At 39.2% G+C, this 22,768-nt stretch overlaps 1 protein-coding gene across 3 annotated transcripts in view; it reads right to left on the bottom strand.

Moving 5' to 3' along the window:
- dag1 (dystroglycan 1) overlaps positions 1-22,768 on the bottom strand; it is a 46,565-nt gene that overhangs the window by 10,543 nt on the left and 13,254 nt on the right. For all 3 annotated transcript variants that reach the window (XM_089117936.1, XM_039668608.2, XM_039668606.2), the window contains exon 2: positions 3,552-4,082. In XM_089117936.1, coding sequence (XP_088974062.1) covers positions 3,552-3,881 — 330 coding nt within the window. In that variant the 5' untranslated portion in view covers positions 3,882-4,082. The remainder of the gene's footprint in view (positions 1-3,551; positions 4,083-22,768) is intronic.

The raw sequence follows: 22,768 nt of genomic DNA, 5'->3' as shown, positions 1-22,768 counted from the left end.
TTCAGGTCACTTGAGAGAGGGATTTGCAAAATGTGTGACCGAGCTGCCCGTGTTGCAGAAATCAAAACAGGCTTCAAGTTGCCAATAGAAGTCCTTCATCTAGGTAAATGAAAGTTATCAAATGAATGCCGATTCTGCTTGCTGACATTATTCAGACAGGGAAAGAAAAGGTAACAGAATAAAGGCTCACCGGGAGAGCTGCTGTTTGTTTATAACAAAACTTTAAATTGCTATTCGGTGAGGAGGGAATGTCAGCTTTTGATCCATGCTGCGGAACAAGCATGAACAAAGGAGAAAACAGTAAATGTGCAGAGGGAAAAAAAATTGGGCCGTGAAGATAAAACTCATGAATGGCAAGCAGCATTCTTCAACGTGGATCGGTATCGAAACACGGTCACATTATGAAAGAGGGAAAATTACAGCTCCTTGGGCTGTGTCATTGTGGCGGGCAGGTGGAGATTGGGTATATGCAGTAACTCGACATTTGAATTCAACATAAGACCTATTTCATAGGACCTACCGGGAACCCTGAATAAAGAGGGATAAATACTAAACGAGGGGCTTATTTATGGTATAAATCCACAGAGCTCCATTTTCTGAAACAATCACAAGGAGAACAGTCAAGGGCACTTAAATAGTCAACCCGTAACTGCCCTCTAGTGGACATAACAGGAACGGCACGGCAGGTTCCTCTGTTGATTCATTCACACACTGCATTTTGCTCCCTTTGTTTCCAAACCCACCTAAAATGAGGAATTATAGGCCCTTTTTTCCTGAAAAGGAGAGACTTGTCGAGACTGCGTAAAGACTGTGAAGGGGCAGTGGTGCGGCAGAGTAATTCTAGACTGCAATGACACTGGCACCGCAAAAGCTGGTTGCTATGCAGACAGTACCATAACAAATAAACGTGAATATGCATCCACAAGACCCAAACGGAGCGGTCTTGAGTTACATGCATCTCCCAGTCAACATAAAGTGACTCATATTTCCAAAGCCATTTTATTATCAGCTGCAGGAGTACAACTTTTCCACTGCCTCACTGCTGAGGCTAATTAGGTTTCAGTGCCAGTCTTTGTGCTGAAAAAGGGAGGGGCTGGGGAGAATACGAAGATTCCTGCCATCACGGACGAGAGTGGAGGAGCAGGAGGAGAGGAATTCAGAGAAATGAAAGGACAAGGGAGAGAGAAGCTCGCCGTTTCAACATAAACGACAACTAAAACAGCTGCCTATCGAGATGATTGAGCATTTCGTCAATTGGCTTTGGCATTTAAGACTAGAGCAATGTCCTGTTTTGAACATAAATAAAAAAAAGCACAAAGGGAAGTTTTTAAGATGAGCTTGGCTTTTCTCTCTTTTAAGCATATCCCCTTGGTTCCTTTTGATAAAATGGAGGCTAGAAATTTAAAAGCATGAAGTAGGTCAGTGACTTCAAAAGGATCTTTTGCACAGTAGGTTATTTATGAATATCTGAGGGTCCAAGTATTTCGTGGAAATCATGCTGATGGGTCTGGTGTGAACAGAGCTTTGGACATGACAGACTTAATATATTATAGTTTAGCAGCAAAGACCAACTGCAATACTATACACTAATAATACTATAAGAAATTAAAAAAAGCAAATCAAAATAGATGTTAAAATGTAAACAAGTGTCCTGGAAATGCATTATTGGGGTTTACATTTTAACATTTCATTTGATTTCATTTGATATAAGATGTTAATGTAAACAGGACTCCTGAAAATGCATTATTGGTGTTTACATTTATATTTGATTTGCCTTAAGATGTTAAAATGTAAACAGGAGTCCTGGAAATGCATTATTGGTGTATGTTCAGGCAAGCACAACTATTAGGGACTACTATTTTCCATGCTTATGTCTCTGATAAGCCTAAATGTGAAAGGTACTTTAAATCTCGTATGATTTTAAGTCAAAAAACCCTGGCCCAGGGACCCACAGAGTGCGATTTCAGAGAATGGACAAAAAGAAAATTTAATTTTCAAGCTGTACTTAACATTTTCACTTAAGAGGTTAAGCGTTTAATGTGATGTATATCTATTTTTATATTAATATTTAACAAAAAATACATATATTCATATTTTTTTTATATTGTAATAAATCAGTTGTATGCTAAGAAATATATGGATGCTTAATTATAGAAAGTGGGCAACAAAAAAATAAATTTTAAAGTTATTTATAAGGGATAAGGAATCTTTTTTTCCCCATTTTTCCCCCCATACATCTTTGTGTAGAACTGATCACTTTTAACACTAAACACACCCCTCATTATAGAGAGAAACAACAAATTAATGCAATTATATATTATGACAAAATATTTACCAGCAAAAGACATTTTAGAAAAAAATCTTGGGTGCAAAATTTATATAAAACCGGCATACAAATATATATTTGTATACATTTATTTAAAATGCATTTATTTCAAAGCTTTTTAATGGGGTAACAAGATATGATCGATATGACAGATTACCAGTAAATTCAAGCGCATGCTTTATAAAATGGAAAAAAGGCAGCAGAGGCAATTCTGTTACATAGTATTGGATCGGTGCGTCCTTATCTATTTCCGAGCCTTTAAGCAACTACCTAGCAAACTCATAGCTAGTCTCTGATAATCTTCAACACTCAACTTTTTGTCCTGGCTCTCTGCTTTTTCTGAGGCTTTAAAATCTTCTAAATGCTCTTAAAGAAGAAAAGGGGAAGTTCATCATAGGCTATTGGTCTGGACAGGTCTGAATGGCTATGGAAGGGAACAGCTGTAGGCAGCTTTAACTGTTGGGCGTTAGATTCTTTGGCACAGCTGTCAAGACAGATTTTCCAAAAGTGCACAAAGGGGTTTGTGGTTTCAACTTAAAAAAATGCGCTTGACAGGGCAGAAATGATCCAGTGAATGTAGGATTACATAGAAGGCCTGGGAGAGCCGCCCAACATTTAGACGGGACAGAGAAACACAATGAACAGATTCAGACAGGGGTCACGCTTTTAACAACAGTTGACATGGACTGGTTGGTTAAAAACGTCTCATCAACTGTTGGGTGGTCAACAAAAGATGCCTGGTCAGGGCTGCATTGTGTTTGTGCCATTAGCGCATCGATTGGTCTTCGGGAAAGCAAGAAATGCTAGCTGACAGAGAATGGACACACCTTGCTGGGGTTTATACAGATAACCAGCAGAAGCGGATTAAACACCATGCTAATGTTGGTAAATGTGTTGATCTAAAATGTAAAAAGTGCACCCCATGATGGCAGTTCCCAGAGAGCTCTATGCCATAAAGCATGCAGACCACGTGTTTTCAAGTAGCATTGCATTATTACAGGGACCAACACATTTTATGGTCCATCAGTCATAAGGAAAGCGTAGAATAAGATTTGAGCAGTGCTTGGGGCAAAGTCACGTCTTTTGCACTGACTGAGTACATTGGCTGGGGAGTGTTGATGTGGAGCTATCTGACGATCCGCTGAGCACCAGAGGACAAATTTGTTTGCATACATTTGCAACACATTTTTAAGGATACCATAAACTTTAAAGGAAGACACCTCACCTTTACTACACCCCTGGCGTCCTTTGCTTTGATGGGCAGCCCCATTTGGAACACCCTGCCCACCACCGCTGAGGAGTCTGGGAAGCCGCTGGGCTGCGACACGGACACAACCGCCGCTTCAGCCTCACGTAGGTCCGACAAGACCGCCGAGTGCATAGACGCCTCCAGCTGCCTTACATCGCCTAGAACTTCCATAGGGTTCTGATCCCAGGAAGCCCGCACTTCCGTTACGGTCAGCACCATTGCGATCAGCAGCACCACAAGAGTCCTGTCCCTCTGCCCCAGCATGGGGCGTCCCCCATCCCGGAACTCTTTCAGTTTATTGCGCATGCCTGCTTTTATTTTCTCTCGCACAAAAGAGGACGTCCAGTTGAGGGGGCAGCATGCACCCCACAGAGTCCGAAAGAACTGATCCTCTTTTCAAAAGCTCAATCCTCTCCTTTTGTTCTCGATTACGCCTCTTTTCCCTCCTTTTGTGAAAGTGCCCTCAGTAGTTTTGAAATCCCATAGTTAAGGGGCTGCCTCTAAGACCTGTGTTGAGAAAGAGAAAGAGAGGAATTCATTAACAAGCATTTCAATAGCAAAAGACTACACTGACATGTCTGACCAACGCAACTTAAAGGAGTGGTTCACTTTTGAAAAAACTTTTGCTGATTATTTACTCACCCCCATGTCATCCAAGATGTCCATATTTTTCTTTCTTCAGTCGAACAGAAATTAAGGTTTTTGATGAAAACATTCCAGCATTTTTCTCCATATAATGGACTTTACTGGTAACCAAACGGTTCATGGTCCGAAAGACAGTTTCAGTGCAAACTGTTCAAAGGGCTTTAAACGATTCCAGACGGAAATGGTCGGAGACAGGGGGTCAGTCCATAGCGACCGACCGGTTTAAACACTTCAGAGGAATGCACACCATCTGAAATTGTCTCATGGGGGGTGAATAAGGGTCTTATCAAGCGAAACGATCGCTCATTTACGATCGCTCATTTAATAAATACATACCAAACTTTAAATTTTATTAGCTCAAATGCTCACCTTGCTCTGTTCTGTGATGCGCGTTCATGACTCTCCTGTTCGAACTCGTTTATCAAAATGAAAGAATATTTTTTCATGTCATTTGGTTCATTCAACGAACGAAATGAACGAATTAACTCTGGAAAAGATTTGTTTATTTTGATAAACGAGTTCGAATAGCAGAGTCATGAACGCGCATCACACCCTAACCGTAACCCTAATAGAGCAAGGCGAGCATTTGAGCTTATAAATCTTAAACATTTTTTTTTTTAATGAATGATCGTTTCGCTTGATAAGATCCTTATTCATCGCCTGGAACCCTTTGAACAGTTTGCACTGAAACTGTCGTTTGGACCTTGAACCGTTTGGTTCCCATTGAAGTCCATTATATGGAGAAAAATCCTGGAATGTTTTCATCAAAAACCTTAATTTCTTTTCGACTGAAGAAAGAAAGACATGGACATCTTGGATGACATGGGGGTGAGTAAATTATCAGCAAAAGTTTTTTTGAAAAGTGAACTACTCCTTTAAGATTGATACATCATGTTGGCGTCGTAAAGAGCCTGAAATGGCTTACTGGTAAAAGCTAGAGATGTGCAAAAAAAGAACTAGATGCAGAAGGCTAAAACAAGCAAGGTATTTTTGTTTAAAGTGTTTAACCATTTAACAATATTTTTTCAACAAATATTAAAAAAAAATTAAGTGCACACGACACAAAACAAAAGGGAGTGCGAGATAAACTTGTTGACCTTCCTATTATGTTGTTTGTTAAATGATTAGTCAATTAGATCCGATTTCAAATACTGATCAAGGTATCTAATAAGTGACGTATCATGGTGCCATAAATCACTTTAGGTTAATGGTATAAGCCAGATCTTCGGTCTCTGCCAGTGCTGATGTTTCGCACTGCTTGCTTACCCACAAGCACACATACACAGGTGGATCAAGACTAATCTGATTACCATTCACAGCTTTCTCTCCCTTTTCTGCTCTCACACTGTGCTTTTCATTCCCGTTCTGCCTCATTCATCATCGAACATGTCCCTGAAAAAACACCCAGCACTTGAAGAGTAACCTGCTCCATGAGTGTTGACGGAAATGGTCGGAGACAGGGGGTCAGTCCATAGCGACCGACCGGTTTAAACACTTCAGAGGAATGCACACCATCTGAAATTGTCTCATGGGGGGGGAGCTCTACACTCTAGAGGTTTGTTATTCATGCAGGTCTTTCACTCCGAGAGGAAGGAGAAAAGGCCTGCGGTGAAAAGAGGGATGGGTTTAGTGCAGGGTGGGCCGGAGATTTTTATGCATTTGAAGAGGGAGCAGCTCCATACAATGCAGCTGATTTCCCCCGAGAACTGCTCTCGAGTCCTCGTGTCTAACCTATGAACGAGGGAAGTGGTTTCGAGAGGGGTGGGGCGGTCTCTCACGCTCCCCGTGTTCGGTGGGGGTTCGAGAGGAGCTTCTTCAGAAGACTCCCAAACAACAACACTGTAGACCCAACTCTCTATCCTTTGGAGATTAATTCTGAAAGCCAGCAGGAGAGTTACTCCTATAACAAAGTCCAAATAATCAACAACCCTTTTTCAAAGTCAGGTTTGTTTTGCAGTCTCAACCAGACGCCGACAAAACACCGTCCTCGAATGTTTAAAAAGACATCGAATGAAAATTAAAGACACATGGTTGACAGAAAAACATGGATACTACTGAGAGCAATAACATTGTGTTGTGGAGATAGAACATAAGGTGTGTTTTCGGGTTACGAGCAAGAATTTCAGGGAATGTTTAACAAAATATTTCATATTTACTCAACAGTGTGTAGGCCAAGGATCATCAATGGCCGACAAACTGCCGAGACGCTTCCTCCAAAGATTTTCAGATAAAATTAGGTTCACATTAGATTCTTACAGTTCGATAAGCTATTCATTTCAAGTCACCACAAATATAATCATTGGGATTTAGTGTCTGACTCTAATCTGTGCTTGCTCTCAGGTTCAGAGCTATTTGGAAAAAGTCACTGAAGTCCCTGACTTGTTAGTTTTCAAGAGGAACTTTCATTATGCCAGTGGATAATCTATAATGACTGCTGATGTACCTCATTACATAGACCAGAGGCACACACACAAAAGCCACCAATCCAACCGTTTTAAACTTAAGTCAATCTTACTTCACATGAACTGACTAAAGAGGAGTAACTCCTGCTGAAAACCCTGCCACCTTTCGACAAGTTTTTTTTAAAGACTTTTATTAGAAATTTGCAGAATGCCTGAAGTCTTATCGCACATCATTTATCCGTACAGGTATGGCTGGAGGTACAGTCAGTAGCGTGACCCTCTTCAGCTTTACGCACTTTTCCACTACAGTCCCACCATTGAGCATTCACAAAGAGCCAGATGAAATTGGCAGGTACATGAAAGAACTTAAACCTCATCTCCGGTTGCGGATAAAGACGTCCTTTCAGCTCTCAGGAATGGCGGGCTGATCTCTAAAAGGTGGAAAAAGGGGCCCATCACAGAATTCCTCCCTTGATCAGCCCGGCACAAGAAGCTGCACTGGTCACAGGAACCCTGCCGCCAGACTCACCGGCAATGGACTCGGACCCTTTCAGCAGTCAAAATGACCTGAGAAGAAATGGGCCATTCTGTTCTAAAGACAAAATGGAAATCACTTCATGCGTGAAAAAAAGAGAGAGAGAATCACGAAGGCCAGTGCCTACTACACACCAGCAAAACTACAGAGGGCCATTGTGTTGGAGGCCTGAAACAGTCCACTGGACGCTCCGGGAGATTAGGATTTGACAGGGATGTATATAGGTTGGGGGAGAGGGCAAGCAGTAAGAGGCTTGCAGACAACAGTTCAGTTGGCAAAGGGGGAAGAGTGCCCTTTGCCCTGGTACCATGGCGACACCCCTTGTCCATCACCCCCAGGGGGCCATGCTATTGGACAAGCTTATAAAAAGGATTGAGTCATGCATTCCAGTTGATGCAATACAACAATATTTACTTGCAGCCAAGGCAGGGCTCCAGACAAAATAAATAGACTATAATAATAGTCTAATAGGCTAATAATCAATTCATGATTGGCTCCTATTAGGGATTTTTTTTTACTATGAATCATTTAATTATTTTTTAAGTGCACAAAAGAATACATGTTTCAATTTTGTCATGCGTTGTCACGTCTGCCCTCCTTTTACAGCATCAGCATTTTCATCCATCTTGTGGATGTCCTGGGAACCAACCAAGCTTTTCCATTCGACTCGGCTCGCTTTGGCTCGGCTCGACTCAGCTCGCTTTTCGTTCCATTTTCCATTGCAGACAATACCGACACAAATAGTACCCGGTCGTCATAGCGACACCTTTTCGTTTCTCATTGCCCTATCAATCTCTCGCTGGATCCTCTCTTCGGCAACCAAACAAAGGAAAGTCTGCACCTCCTCGTTTGACCACGGTGTATTCTTCTAAGTTGCCATAATAATAGTAGTTAGTTTAGTAACCATCTCTGGCCAAAATATTTAAACGTGGCGGGGTTATTCTGGAGACTCCATCTGGCGCGTGTAATGATGACGCAGTGAATGGTGACAATTCTCTCTGACCAATCAGCAGTCTGCATTGTTTTCACATGACATTTTAGTACTGCCTTAGCTCGCCTCAGCTCGATCAGAACCTTGCCGGAGGTGGTACAAAAAAGTACCCGAAAGCAGGAACAGGTACAACTTTTACACAGTGGAAAACCAAACAAAGGCAAGCCGAGTCGAGTCGAGCTGGTACTGTGTAGTGGAAAAGTGCCATAAGATTCACTTATAGTAGGGACTGAATTGTTTTTCCAACTTGAGAACATAGTCACAAAGATTTGTCCTTCACACACAATCTGAGCCTTTGTCACTGACCATTATAATGCCAGCTTTACTTGGCCAAAAAGTCTAGTTTGGACAAAGTACAGTACATCCTATAAATGTTTTTAGCTCCTTGCATCTCATGTAGACAACAGGTTAAGTACAAATATAAGAATTATGTGCAATAGTGCATATGTTTAGCAAAATTACCCTTTCTATATTTATTTGCCTGACTAATTTATTTGTCGTTGACCTTTCAATGGCTTTTCTGAGGTAAATTTGACATTATGTAACATGATTGTTCTCAAGCCTTTTTATAAAGGCTCTTTTCCAAGGTCGAAATGCTAAGTGAGCGGTCCGTAAAGCCACATTAAATAGCACCAAAACGACATTACTTGTATATTAACAAACTTTCAGCTTTCAAATTCTGTCAATTTTATATTGTTTACTAAAATTAACAAAACACATTAAAGGTGACAAATAAGTACAAATCTTACTGCGTTTAATGGATGGCTGAGCTACAAATAATGTGAAGTTCATGGAGTAAAAGAAAACAGCAAAGATTAAAAGATATTGAGAATAAGAATCCATATTAGTATCAATCAAAACTGAGGATTGTTAACGATTAGTTCGTGTCCACATAGCTGACATATTTATCCATGTTGTGTGCACAAAATAGCCAAGGCACTGTCTTCCATGTTCATTCATTGACACGTCTCTGTCGTTTTCTCTCTCATGCTGGCACAGCCATCAGCGTCGTTGCTCGATAGAGATGAGGGCTTTGAAAAAAGCCCTCATCTTTTTTTTGGTTTGACGTGCGTTTCTGACGTTGAAAGCTGATCCTGAGCATATTTTGGCGCTCGGTGAGGTAGAACTCAGTGATAGATTTTTCCACAGCAAAAAACATCATCTCATTTTATTATGGCAAAACAACAAAAGACGTGTTGTGCTATTCATCACAGAACATGCTTGTAAAAAACCAAAACATGTTATTTTTTATTGCCACCATAGCGATCTCAGCAAACATTAATTTTTTTTTATCGCAAATGCGACCGTTTTAGTCACAGTCTGGAACCCTGCAAATGTGCCTTGTTGGATAATTCCAACAGCACACTTTTTTTTTTTTACAATCTTTTTATTTCTTTATTTATTTATATGTAATGTGACTGAAAACTATTCAAAATTCAAGCAATATGACAATTAAAATGCTGCAAGCTGAGAACTGAGAATATGACCACAAGCAAGATGATCTCAAACAGGAATTTTATTAAAGTTAAATAAACTTTTTTTGGTTTTTAATGAGAGAGAGAGAGAGAGAGAGAGAGAGAGAGAGAGAGAGAGAGAGAGAGAGAGAGAGAGAGAGAGATGGTCTCTTTTATTTTACAAAAAAATATATTCCTTCATGTATAAAAATATATTACACTCTAAGAATTTTTCCCCTTAAAACCAGAAGGGAAAGGCAATCATACCATAGATAACCAACAATGCACCATAGGAAGAAAACAACAACTATTTTTCCACCTTAGACATTAACTTGCAGATTACCATCAATGTGTACTTCACACACAAGTCAATTAGCTCATAATAAGCATACTCTATTTTAACATGTGTTTTTATCAATCCCTTCAAAACAGATAAAACATCAGTTGACCCCGTGTCATTTAATTTTCCTTAACGTGACAACCATATTGCCATTTTAAAGAAATGTATTAAAACAAGTACTTCTACTGTACCTTGGCCCTTAAATAAAGACCCTTGGGGTAAAAACAATGCCCAACGTTTTGCACCATCTCTCTAAATCAGCAAAAAGCATCTTCAATCTCCCACAATTAAAAAACAAATGGAAAATTGAGAGAGAGAGAAAGAGAGAGAAAGAGAGAGAGAGAGAGAGAGAGAGAGAGAGAGAGAGAGAGAGAGAGAGAGAGAGAGAGAGAATACATTAAGCCATCTGCAGCAGCTCACTTAGGTCAACTCATACTGCATTTCTGTATTTCCCTCACTGGTGTTGGCAAGCCACTTGACGCCATGACTTTAAATAGCTACCAAACGAAAGTACTGCCAAAACAGTCAAATCCTGCAATGCTCTCTCTGTCATAGTACTAGTTTGGAGAGTCCCTCAGCAGTACTCGGTAGTCTTTCCCATTATAGTGTGGTATGCACCCTCAGCAGGGTCAGAGGTTAGAACCACACTCCTCATTTGGCGATTGAGTAACGGAGAGAGCGGGCCTCTCCCTGAGAGACTGACTGCGGTGATTAATGACTCCGATACAGTGCCATCAATAGGACGCTGTACGTGTGAGCAGTCAGCCTGGCTGTCCGCAGCCCCTGGAAAACCTCCAGAAGCCAATCAGAATGCTTGCTTTTACCTAAGCCCTGGTCGGCTCAAAGCTGACCTTTTCCACTTCGCACTGTACTCCTTCCCCACCCTGCTCTGACATAGCTGAGCCTTCTATTAATGGCAACTGCGGGGCACGAGGAAAAGAAGATAGAGGCTGGCTAAAGAAGTCATTCACGACCGGCCCTGGCAACAGGATAAAAGTCGCCAATGCAGCCCAGACTCTGGCCAGTTTACATGAGCAAAGACAGTTAATGATATAAATAGAAATCCGTCCCCTCATTTGACTGAAACGATTAAAGTTGCTCATTAGCAGATAATGATACATAAAGCATTTCATATGGATCTACAATTATAAACAGTCCTTCCAGAAAAACGCAGAGTTTTTTTGTGATTGTTGCGGGCAAAAATCCTTGATTACGTGGCCCGTTTTCTTTAAAAATGCGATGGAATATGCGGGATATTTATGCAATTTTATGCAATGAAATTTAGGGCTGGGTATCGATTCACATTTCAATTTCGATTCGATTTCGATTCACAAGCTCTCAGTTCGATTCGATTCTCGATTCAATTTTCGATTTCGATTCCTGATTTGATTCTCGATTCGACTATAATGAAGATGTAATACAAATCCTATATTTATAAAAAAGAACAGTGGACATAAGTTTACTAGTGGTTAGGGGTGTAACGGTACACAAAAATCACGGTTCGGTACGTACCTCGGTTTTAAAGTCACGGTTCGGTACGTTTTCGATACAGCAAAAAGAAAGAAATGCCAGAGAAATTTCCTATTTGTTTAAAGAAAAAATATTTTTAAATAAGTGTGAGTTTTCCTAGATCTTGAAACTTTCAGGTTTATAAATGGCGGTCATCTTTGAAGGATGAACAAATAATGTTTTGGTCATCACACAAAAAAGGAACAAAGGTTTTCACTGGGGCTGTACCTTTTCAAAAGGTAAACTTTTGTCCATTTCACAAGCTAATAAGTACATTTAGGTGTTAATATGTACATTTTGGGTGCTAATATGTACATTTTAAGAGTTAATATGTACATTTAAGTGTTAATATGTACATTTTAGGTGCTAATATGTCCATTTCAGGAGGTAATATGTCAATTTCATGAGCTAATATGTCCATTTTAGGTGGTAATATGTACATTTGAGGTACTAATATGTACATTTTAAGTGTTAATATGTACATTTTAGGTGCTAATATGTCAATGTCATGAGCTAATATGTCCTTTTCAGGTGGTAATATGTCCCTTTTAGGTGCTAATATGTACCACTAAGGTACCAATATGCAGCCTTTGGGTACAAAAGTGTACCTTTTGAAAAGGTACAGCCCCAGTGACAGCTTTTGTACCTTTTTTTTCTGAGAGTGCATTAAACATAACATTTAAATATATATATTTATTTATATAATATTTGAATTTTGAAGTGCTGGAAAAAGATGTCTGAAGTACTTGAAAGCATTTCACCATTCCAGCCAAACTGGTTCCAGTTAGTGTTACTATATTAAATCCATGGTGAATGTTGCTGGTCTGTGGACGTAAAGTATTACTAGTTCATTCACGGCACAGTGTTTCTCCTGGTTTCCATGACAGCGCTGTTTGATCTAATAGAGATCTACGGTTAATAACGGAGAAATGTGAACGCTTCTCACTAGATCTCGCAGCGATGTTATTACCTCAGTGGCGAATTCAAATGTGTTCTTTACCGGATCTCTTAGCGCTGTGTATTAACAGTGTCGCTTGATCGAGATCGGCTCGCGCTGCACAGGTGTTGCTGGTCCGAACTGATAAACGATCCATGAAGCACATAACGAGTAGCGTAGTTTCGTTCTGCTTTCATTACGCTTGCCATTTGATGTTGCGCAACGTTGTGTTGGCCGCGTCAGCACGAATTTTGCCGGCAGGAAAAATGGTCCAAGCAATCGTTCGGTTTGTATGCGTACCGAACCGGAAGCCTCGAACCGAAACGGTTCAATACGAATACATGTACCGTTACACCCCTACTAGTGGTTAATTAATACAAAGAAATTAAGAGCCATAAACCTGTATATAAAACTCTTTTTATTTTAGGTACACTAAATGCATACAGAGAATAAACAGGATTTTGATGCAATATGCAAAAAAAGTCAGAACAGTCGCACAGCTTGATCAAACAGTATCAGGTTATTTTATGTTTAAGATAGATATAGATAAATAAATATATAAATATTTAAACTTTTTTTTTTTACATTGATCTTACCTAAATGGTAATGTAATTTTTTGTTTATTTTTGTTTTAAGAGTTTATGTATGGAAGCTTGATTTCAATCTTTGAATTAAAATGGAAAAAAGTAGCACAAATAAATACAATAGAATAAAGACACAAATTAAGAGACATTTTGGGGATGTCAGAAATACTACAGAAACTGAATAAAGTAATCCAATGTAAAATAACACTGGATAGTCTTTTTAGTCCAGATTGAATTAAATACAAAGGCTATTAATTCTGATTGCTTACAATTAATACTATATTCTGTTGTTATGACAACAGAATTAATGACTGACACAAATGGCTGCGTTCACTTTAAGAACTAGTGCGCGAATCCATTACTGTTTCATTAATTTTCTGTCACACACGTTTAATGCTAATTTAAGACATTACCGACTGTCTTTAGGAGGTTACTCACCAATACCAGAGTTTTGACATAATGTCGCGTGTTTTAACTGTTAAAGTGATATAATCCAGGGATAAAACTTTTGTTTCTGGCGAGCTGTTTGTGAGGCAGATTTAGGCTGTAACGTTACTGTGCACGCAGTGAAAGACATCTCTGAGAGTGCGCGAGCACGGGATAGTTTAACATTGCTTGTAAAACTCAAAAAGACGTGAAAATGATAAACGTTAGTTACGATCATAGGTTACGATGCAATGCTGGCCCGATTGTTAAGTGAATATTCCGTCATGTCCCGACTCCTAAACGCGTGTGTGTATCGACAGCTGCAGCGCTTGGCGCTTGCCTAGTGCAGAGAGACGAGAAGACGCCGCACCGCGTCCGCGAGCCCTTTATATGGAAAAAATCGATTCCGGCCGTTGAGAATCGATTTTGAATCGAACACATTTTAAAAACGATTAATCGAAAAATCGATTTTTTTGCCCAGCCCTAATGAAATTGCGGGAATTTGCAAAAATTGTGGAAACTTGCAAAAATTGCGGGAATTTGCAAAAACTGCTGTTTGATGAAAAAGAGAAAAAACAGTGATTCCCCCAACACCCTGTTCTCACTAGGCTACTACCTAAATGTAAAGAGTCATTTCTTATTACTTCCTTTGATAAGCTACATCATAGAAAGTGCTGGGAATATTTAATTTCTCATCTTGTTTTATTTCAGACTGTAACGAGTGTAAATATTGTGTGGCCCTTTAAGAGCTGCGCGCTCCCTGTTGAACTCTCTGCAGTGTTATATGTGAGCCTCGAACACCCCATGTGTGCGGGTAATTTCTGTTTGATGTTACTTCTTTTATCTTATTTTGTTTATTAAGTAACGATGTGATGGTAGAACGTGTGACAGACAGAATACGAGTTCGATTTGTGAGATGTCAATCGCCTCCGTGAGTCTGTCTGGCCTCTGCAATAACTTCAGCTGTGAGCTATCCCGTCGCGTAATTGCGTCACTTCATAACGTTCCCATGGAAACAGGGGGAAATGAACCCCCTGTTCTCTTGCGTGAAGCAAACACAACATTTTTCAACTTTCTGCTAAGATATATGTGACTTTTTTGCAACAAAAATGCGAGGATTATGAAATCATGCAAACCCCGCATATTTTGCAAAAGTGCGGCGTATTTGAAAAAATGCGGCCCCCGCATAAATATGCGGACTTTGGCTGATTTTGCATTGAATTCAGCGATCGCATAATCGCGTTTTTCTGCAGGAACTGTATAAAGAATGATTTCAAAAGGAATTTTGAAAGTAATTTCACTGATAAATATTTTATATTTTAGAAGGGAGAGTTTTAGACAAAAATAAGTAGGGATGCATTGATATGAAAATTTTGGCCGATACCGATAATTCTCTATATTTAAAAGCCAATAAATACATTTTTGAGAGCCTGGTTACAACAGCAAAACTCACCATTTAAACCCATGTCTGAAGCCTATATGACAGACTTGCGCTGCACGTTGCACTTCCCTATATTTTCCTTTTTTTAAGCGATTGAATCATATTTCAAGCAATTCAAAACTATAATGGTGAACAGTGCACATCTGAAGTGTCCAAGCTGTAGGCAGCAATCCATTATTTATCGCCTTTAATATACCAGCCTAATTTAATACCAACGCTGATATGCTGGCTGTTACATCGCGCATCCAAAAATTAGGTTATATTCAACCTTTAAATTTAAAATATTTATATTTTATAGCATGATTTGATTAACTTCCACTATTCATTTTTTGGCCTAAGGTTGATCCCTTGACAGTAAAAAATGTTTGGAAGGAAAGGAACACTAGCCACGTTTCCACTGTCGGGCATGCTAGTGCGTGCCAGGGCCAGTCGCGCGTCCACTGTCACTTCCGGGGCTTCCTCGGGTCAATGGCCAGTGTTTTCTGCCGAATACCTTGGTCCAAAGCGGGCCAGCTTGGGCTTGAGGAGTGGTTACACATTAAAGACTTTTAAAACAATTTACCTCAACTCCCTTTCATGTTTGAATGCCTTCTGTTTGTGATCCGATGTGGATTCAGGTCACCATATAAATATTTATACGCAATGCAAAAGACTGCGCAGGCTAACTATTAGCATAGTAAACGTGGTAAATATGAACGCTTGAAGAAATCAGACAAATCATAATACGTTTACATAATACATAATACGTAATCAAGTTTAATTTTATCTGTCAGTAGCCTGCGTGTCTCTTTAAACCTGACTATCACAAAATAAAGCTTTTTTTTTTTTCCTCTGTTTCTCTGACTGAAAATATAACTGTAGCCTACTGGGAGAGAGTGCTAAAGCTCCTCAGGTCGTATTGTTGGTGGCATATTTGTAAAAATTATGCTTTCTAAATGTGATGCAAATACCTGTAACTACCAAATAAACAGAAACAGACACAACTGAATAAGTAAGTGTGTCCTCTTTCTTTTGTGAAATAGACCTAACCGTAGGCTAAACCACTTTATTTCTGTGTGACTAATGTGCAATTTTGAGACAAATTAATTCATTATGATCAATGTAGGCCTATCACTTTTTATTGTAAACCGGTAGCAAAACATCTATGCTTGGGTTTTAAACATTCAACAAGTAAACAACAAAAACGCCAGCAAACGGTCGCTTCTATCCTGTTTGTTTTGCGATCACGTGGTTTCCAGTGATTTCTTTCTGATTCGTTTTCTGATAAAACTTCCATTTGTTGGTGAAATGATGTGTTTGTGTGACGTTGTTCCAGAGAGGCGCTTCTTAGCTAAGCTAGTGAGCTTCTGGCCCGACAGAGGAAACGCAGCAGATTTTGAGCCCGAGGCTATTAGCCCGGCACGGCCCGTTTAAAGCCCTGGCTCACACTGGCCCGACAGTGGAAACGCGGCTACTGGGCAACTACCAGTTGCATGCAGACCTACTTGATTTTTCTTCCATGTCCTTGTGAGTCACCATCCCCTGAACTCAAAATCAATGGATTTGCAGAGTTCTTTAATGCAGACGCTAGTGTGCAAGCACGCCAAGAGCAGCGGCCATGTTATGTCCCTTAACAATTTAATTCATGAGATGCATGAGTGAGCCTTTGAGCTCCACAACAGGAAAGAGCAGTATGGGGTAAATCCATATTAAAACAAACAAAAAAAGCCATCAGCAGGCCTACTGCAGCTGGGGGTGGACCATCACACCCAGGGTCCTTTTTGCCCTCGGAAAAACACCGGCCCAAACATGCTTGTAGAGCAAACATGAACCGGACGACCTGTCAGCATCCCGATACTTGAGAAAAGGGTGTGGAAGACATATTGACCCCACATGCATACCTACAACAATGGGAGTCTTTAGTGCCTCCGGCTTATTGCGGTGACTATCTGGAGTTTCAACGCCCACCTGTAGGCCACTGCAAAATATGTAGGCTCTTAAATGGATTATGTCGCAATTAAGTACACCCCCACATTCTCTTATCGTGATAATAAACGATGAACGCGCTAGAAGCTTGAAAACAAAGCTATCGTATGATAGCAACATGCATGACATAACTTGATTTTTCTGCTCGTGTCTTGCATGGAAAGCAGCATTTGATGCCTCAGTGCTTAAGATGTGAAAAAAGCCAGGGTAGCGGTGCTATACACCTCTCTAATGCGTTTTTAATTTGATGACGAGCTAAAATGAATCGTGAAAAACAATTTAGGGAATTGCGGCGCTTTCCCAAACGAGAAGGAACGCATGTTCACTTTGATTAAAACTCGGTAAAGTCAGTCGTCAGCTTTTTCTTTCAGATGGCAGTACGGCTTGAGTCTGACTGGATTTTAAAGCTTTCTCCGTTGACTGTAAAATCTGCAAAGCAACAAAATTAAACGATTACCAAAAAAATAAAAAGTGATACTTGTCATATCTTCAGAATTTGCAGGTAAGAGGATGATGTCGACTCTTTTCAGCACAAACCGCTATTTACGAAACTGACAAAAATGCCTAGACAATAATAATAATAAAAAGCACTGTACTTCAACAGGGCTTCAGACTAACTTTTTTTACTAGGAGCACTGTAGCCACTTACACCTTGCTGACCTTGCAATCCAATTATTTACATTTTGCCCCAAAATAACTATTACTAACAGTTCAAAAGGCTCCAGACTAACATTGGAGAGCAGCAGCACCGGAGCCACTGACAATGAAGCACTGAGCTTAATTTGAGATGTAGATGAATTTAACTTCAATTATTATCATTCATAATTTCTTAATATAAATTCAAAAGCAAAACGAGTGAAAAATAGATATTAGGGAGTGAAAACAGCCAATAAGTGTCCTCTGCAGCTGCAGCTATACCTACTGTGTACAATGGTATTTTATTATTATTATTTTTTTTTTAAGTAAGTGTGAGTTTTTCTACATCTTGTAACTTTTAGTTTTATGAATGGGGACAATCTTTGAAAGATTCACTTTTTTTGGTGCATCACATTTAAATAAATAACATTTAAATATGATATTATAGTTTTGAAGGACTGGAAAAAGATGTGCAGTACTTGTAAGTAGGGCTGCAACAAACGATTATTTTGAGAATCGATTAATCTAACGATTATTAGAACGATTAATCGACTAATCGCCGATTATTTTGCTGGCTAATCAGTAAGTTTGGAAGGATTATTCAGCTTTTTCAATTAGTTAAAACATTGAGTTATACATATTCTTACTATAATATAAAGTTCAGCTTTTGAAATAATTGTTTTAATGAACTTTGAGCCAACTAAACAGGTCATTCTCTTTAAGTTTTCAGATTTCAGTCCAACTCAAATCACACACAAATGCTCTCTAAGCATTGTTTAATTGAACCACTGCTTTCTTAGAACTGAAACATACACGGCACATTTACTCCAGGACACAAAGAATGGTAAAATATTAATCTGCAAACCATTATTATAAGTATAAAATTACAATCTTTTTTTTATATGAGAATTGAGCTGACAGAGACAGATACTCATCCACCTTTTAATTTACAGTATGAAAAAGAAAAAGTAACTGCCATGATATTCTTCCTAACATCTCATTTTGTAAGTTTTCATGATTATGGAACAAAATACAGGCAAGTGATAAGACTATAATACCTAATAGTGTTACAATAATAAAAACAGCCCTGACTCCTAAGCTCAATGAAGCTTTATTCTATGCAAAATAAATCACATTACTGTAATTGTATTACTATTGATAATATTATTACTATTATTAGTAGTATTGCATTATCTAAAAGAGATTAACGTTAGCACTAGATAGTTAGATCCAGCTGGAGAACACTTGATTTTCACCGGCTTCTCTTTTGCCGGGATGTTTCCTCTTTAAGTGCTCCAACATGCATGTTGTGCTCCCGTGAAAAGCAAGTTCCGCCTTGCATGTATTGCACATGACCGCATTGTTGGTTTTAAGTTTTGTGAAACTTTCCCAAACCTTGCTAGTTCGGATTCGTTTGCACTCCATCATAATTTGCGTTTTTTTCTTTTACCGCAATAACATTTGCAAAGGGCTGCATTGCACTGCACCACTGCTCCGTAGCGGTCAAATCACAAAATTGCACGCCCTTACATTAGGTCACGTGAGATCAAACGACTACTCGACAACAAAGATATTTGTCGACAATTTCGACTAATCATTTCAGCCCCACTTGTAAGTGTTTGACTATCTATGTCAATACAATAGTTTCGTTTAGTGCTACTACATTAAATCCATGGTGAATGTTTCTGATGTGTGGACTTAAAGCCTTCTATAACTTGTTCATTCATGGCACACTGTTTCTCCTGGTTTTCACATCAGTGCCGTTTGATCTGATATCTATGGTTCATAACAGAGAACTCTGGATCTAAATGTTTCTCACTGGATCTCGCAGCGATGTTATTAATTCAGAGTCGAATTCAAAGGTTTTCTTTACTGGATCTCCCAGTGCCGTGTGGCAATGATGTCGCATGATCGAGATCAGCCCGCGACTGGCGAGTAGCTCGAAGCGCTGCACTTTTAAACGGTCCATGAATCAAAAATTAGTAGTGCAGTTTCGTTCCGCTTTGGTCGCAGTCTGGATCCCTGTTCAAGATGCCTACATCCAGGCATGTATTAACAGAAGTTTAATAGCGAGTTGTTCGATTGATTCAGTTATTGAAATGATTGTCCTCGGGTGATCCATTCCAGACCCAGTCATTTTGGAGAAGAGCTTGACACACTGGGACAAGACTGCAACTTAAAATCTGAAGACTTTGAATTTTGGAAAATAAATGACGTTTGCTTCATTAAATTAAAAATCACATAGGGCAACAGGGGCCTCAGTAGGGAGACCTTAACAATCTTGTCTGATTAGAGCTTTACTCAACTCTGATTGCCAAAAATGAACATCTTGACAGAATTCCCAGATTTAAAAAAAGAGCAAACCACGGAGGGTCCTCTGGGATCTAAAAGGGCAGGTTCTCAGGCAGGTGCTCTTTAGGGGCAGATCAGATTCTTAAGGACCACCAGCAAAAAAAAAAAAAAAAAACATTGTGGGGCAGATAGGCAATTGGGGCCAGTTGGTAAAGGATACCAGTGACAGCTGGGAACCCCCAGGCTCTTAACATGTACCAGGACACCATCCTGACCCAAAAACACTCGAGATATACACCCAAATGCTAGGAGGGCAGCCCTTGAATTCCTGGCACAATTCATGGTTGCAGGGATTGATTTAATTTTTTAATTAACTTACAATGGTAGATATGCAATGATGACCAGCTTATCTCTAAAAAGTCAACATTAAATAGTTTGAAAACCATTTTTCTAACTTTAATCAATCTGTAATGTAACATCTTTGAAAAAAAAGGTAGGGTGGACTGATTTTTGGACTGGGATTGGGTGGACTGGGAGTATTTACCCATCAATTATCAATCTAACAATTATTTTTTTTTCCAATTAGCAGATTAAATAAAATTAACTGATTATTTTTAGATTGTATTTTGTATTTTTTTGTATTTATTTATTTTGTATTTAGATTGGTCAATCAATAATAGACCAATAAATAATATCTTCCATTATTTGTTTTTATTTTTTTCCAAATGTGTTTGGTTATGCCACCAAATTTCAGATACCAGTGAAATTTCACAATACTAAATTCCAATTTTTATACCACAGCAAGAACTAGCCTAACTAATATACATTTCAAATATCATTAAAGACAAGTAAACCGTCAGCAAGAGCTGAAATCATTTGGTTAAAATTTAAGCAGCAAATATAACGCATGGCATATTATCTTTGGCCACCCAGATGAAATGTTTTTGTTGCTAAAATCTTAAGCTGTAAAGAAATAGTTTCTACATGGTCAAATCAAAAGAGCACCAGAAAATGGATACATCTGCTCTGTAAATGATGAACCACAAGGTGGAGAACCAAATCACCTGTCCTAATGAATCGGAAATGGTGAAATGCTAAACTGACCAAAAAAAGGAAATTAAATTAGATACAGCAAAAAAATCCAGTTCAAGGACATAAGAAACTGAATGATGCGGCTCTTATTTCTGGCAGAAAAAAAAAAAAAACCAAAACACACACATATCCTGCCCTATGAATGTATCAGCATTTAAAATATCATTCATGATTCAGAATATCATGTCTGAAACCGTAAGATGGCCAGATGGCCCTGCTTCACACACACACCGGCATTAACGCCACATGGCAGCAAAGGGAGGGAGAGAATCTACAATATCTGTGAATGAGCTGCAAAGTCTCAAGGTGATGAGCTGAAGCAGTGGAAAGCTGGGACTGTCACATTCAGCACACGGATATGGACGGCAGGAGGGATGACGGGATGTCAGACAGGAGGAGGGGGTGCTGGACTTTACTAATGTGTGAAAATGAAGGACAACTCGCAAGGGGCCACCGATGGCATTCGGCGCCTATTACAATCAGCATTTCTGTTCTTTGAGCCTATAAAGCCACCGAACAAGGGCCTGCTTATACACACAACAGGAGCGTGCTTGTTTTTCTAGCATATGCAAGAGGCAACCAAAGGAGAGCTCTTCAAAGAAGATCAATGTTTGTTCAGAACAAACGACAGCACAGCAAACTGCAAGGAACCTTTTTTTTTTTACTTGCTGCAACTTTGATGGTAAGGACTGATCAAGGCCACTGTTTTTCCAAAGAGTAAACCGACTGGACGCGGCAAAAGTGGTAAGTAGTCCCCTTAACCCAAAACAGAAGGGCAACAGATGGCCTGAGAGACATAACCACTGACTTGTTAAACACAAAGTGTCTTAGATCAATGGTCTGTGTCAATAAACACCTCACAGTAGACATCAACAACCCAACTGCGTATTTAGCATAGATGCTGAGATACACGTGGGTTTGTGTTAGACAATAACTCTCGAGGATATCTTCTGTTTGTTATGAAACCAGAAAGGCTGGAACTGTACCCTGCGGATAAGGACACAAAACAGGGCAAATCACTGATAAGACTGTGCCGAGAGATCTTCCTATATATCTGTGATACTTGAGAAAACGGTACAGCAGTCGAAGATCTCATAGATTTTTGCTTGCTCTCAAATATAAGCCACATAAATCAAATATACTGAAATATTACAAAAACAGAGAAGCCAAAGAAGACGCAAAAATAATCACAGTGAGAGACTCTATTTGGATGAGAACCCCCAGTGATCCTATTCTTCTTGTCATACGCTTACAGAGAGCTGTAGTTTCAGATGAAACATTTGCATAAAATAACTAATCCACTGTACCAAATGACTTTTCTTCACTGCATTGATGGCAGAAGGGTGCCAGTGTATTAAAATCACTCACACTTTTCCACAAATTTCTGGAATGAAATCAGCTCAAACTGCTTTCAGGCTCATTTATTCATTCATTGTAGGGCCGTCACTAACAATTATTTTGGTAACCGAGTAATCAAGCAATTATTTTGGTAATTAAGTAATAGGTCTATTTTTATTACAAAATAAAAATGTGAACTGAAGTGAACAATAGCCTTTAAAATGGCTTCAAATAATGAGACAATTGGTTCAAATAAAGTATTAAAAGCAAGCAATCATATGGTTTTATTGAGCGAGACTTAAAATACATAAAAATTGACTTTTGTACATTGCATATTATAACAAATTCCTGCAGAAGGCACCAACAGCCCGGTGAGTGTTATCACTCTTTACAGCTCAAATCCTTGTTTAATATTTGCCAAACATTTAATTAAAATATTCACTTAATCTTTAATATTTGGTCATTTTTCTATGATAGAAATGATACAGCCACTGTAATTTCATGAGCAATAACATGGACATAAAAACTCGCAATCAACAATTTGCATAAAGAAACATATTGATGTATTCTGCTGTTGGCGTAGGTTTATAAACGATTTGCCTTACA

The sequence above is a fragment of the Pimephales promelas genome, chromosome 2 (genome assembly GCF_988280905.1).
Source record: "Pimephales promelas chromosome 2, fPimPro1.hap1.1, whole genome shotgun sequence".
NCBI classification, from domain to species: Eukaryota; Metazoa; Chordata; class Actinopteri; order Cypriniformes; family Leuciscidae; genus Pimephales; species Pimephales promelas.
The sequence above is the reverse complement of the archived record's forward strand: the minus strand, read 5'-3'. Positions and strand labels throughout refer to the sequence as shown.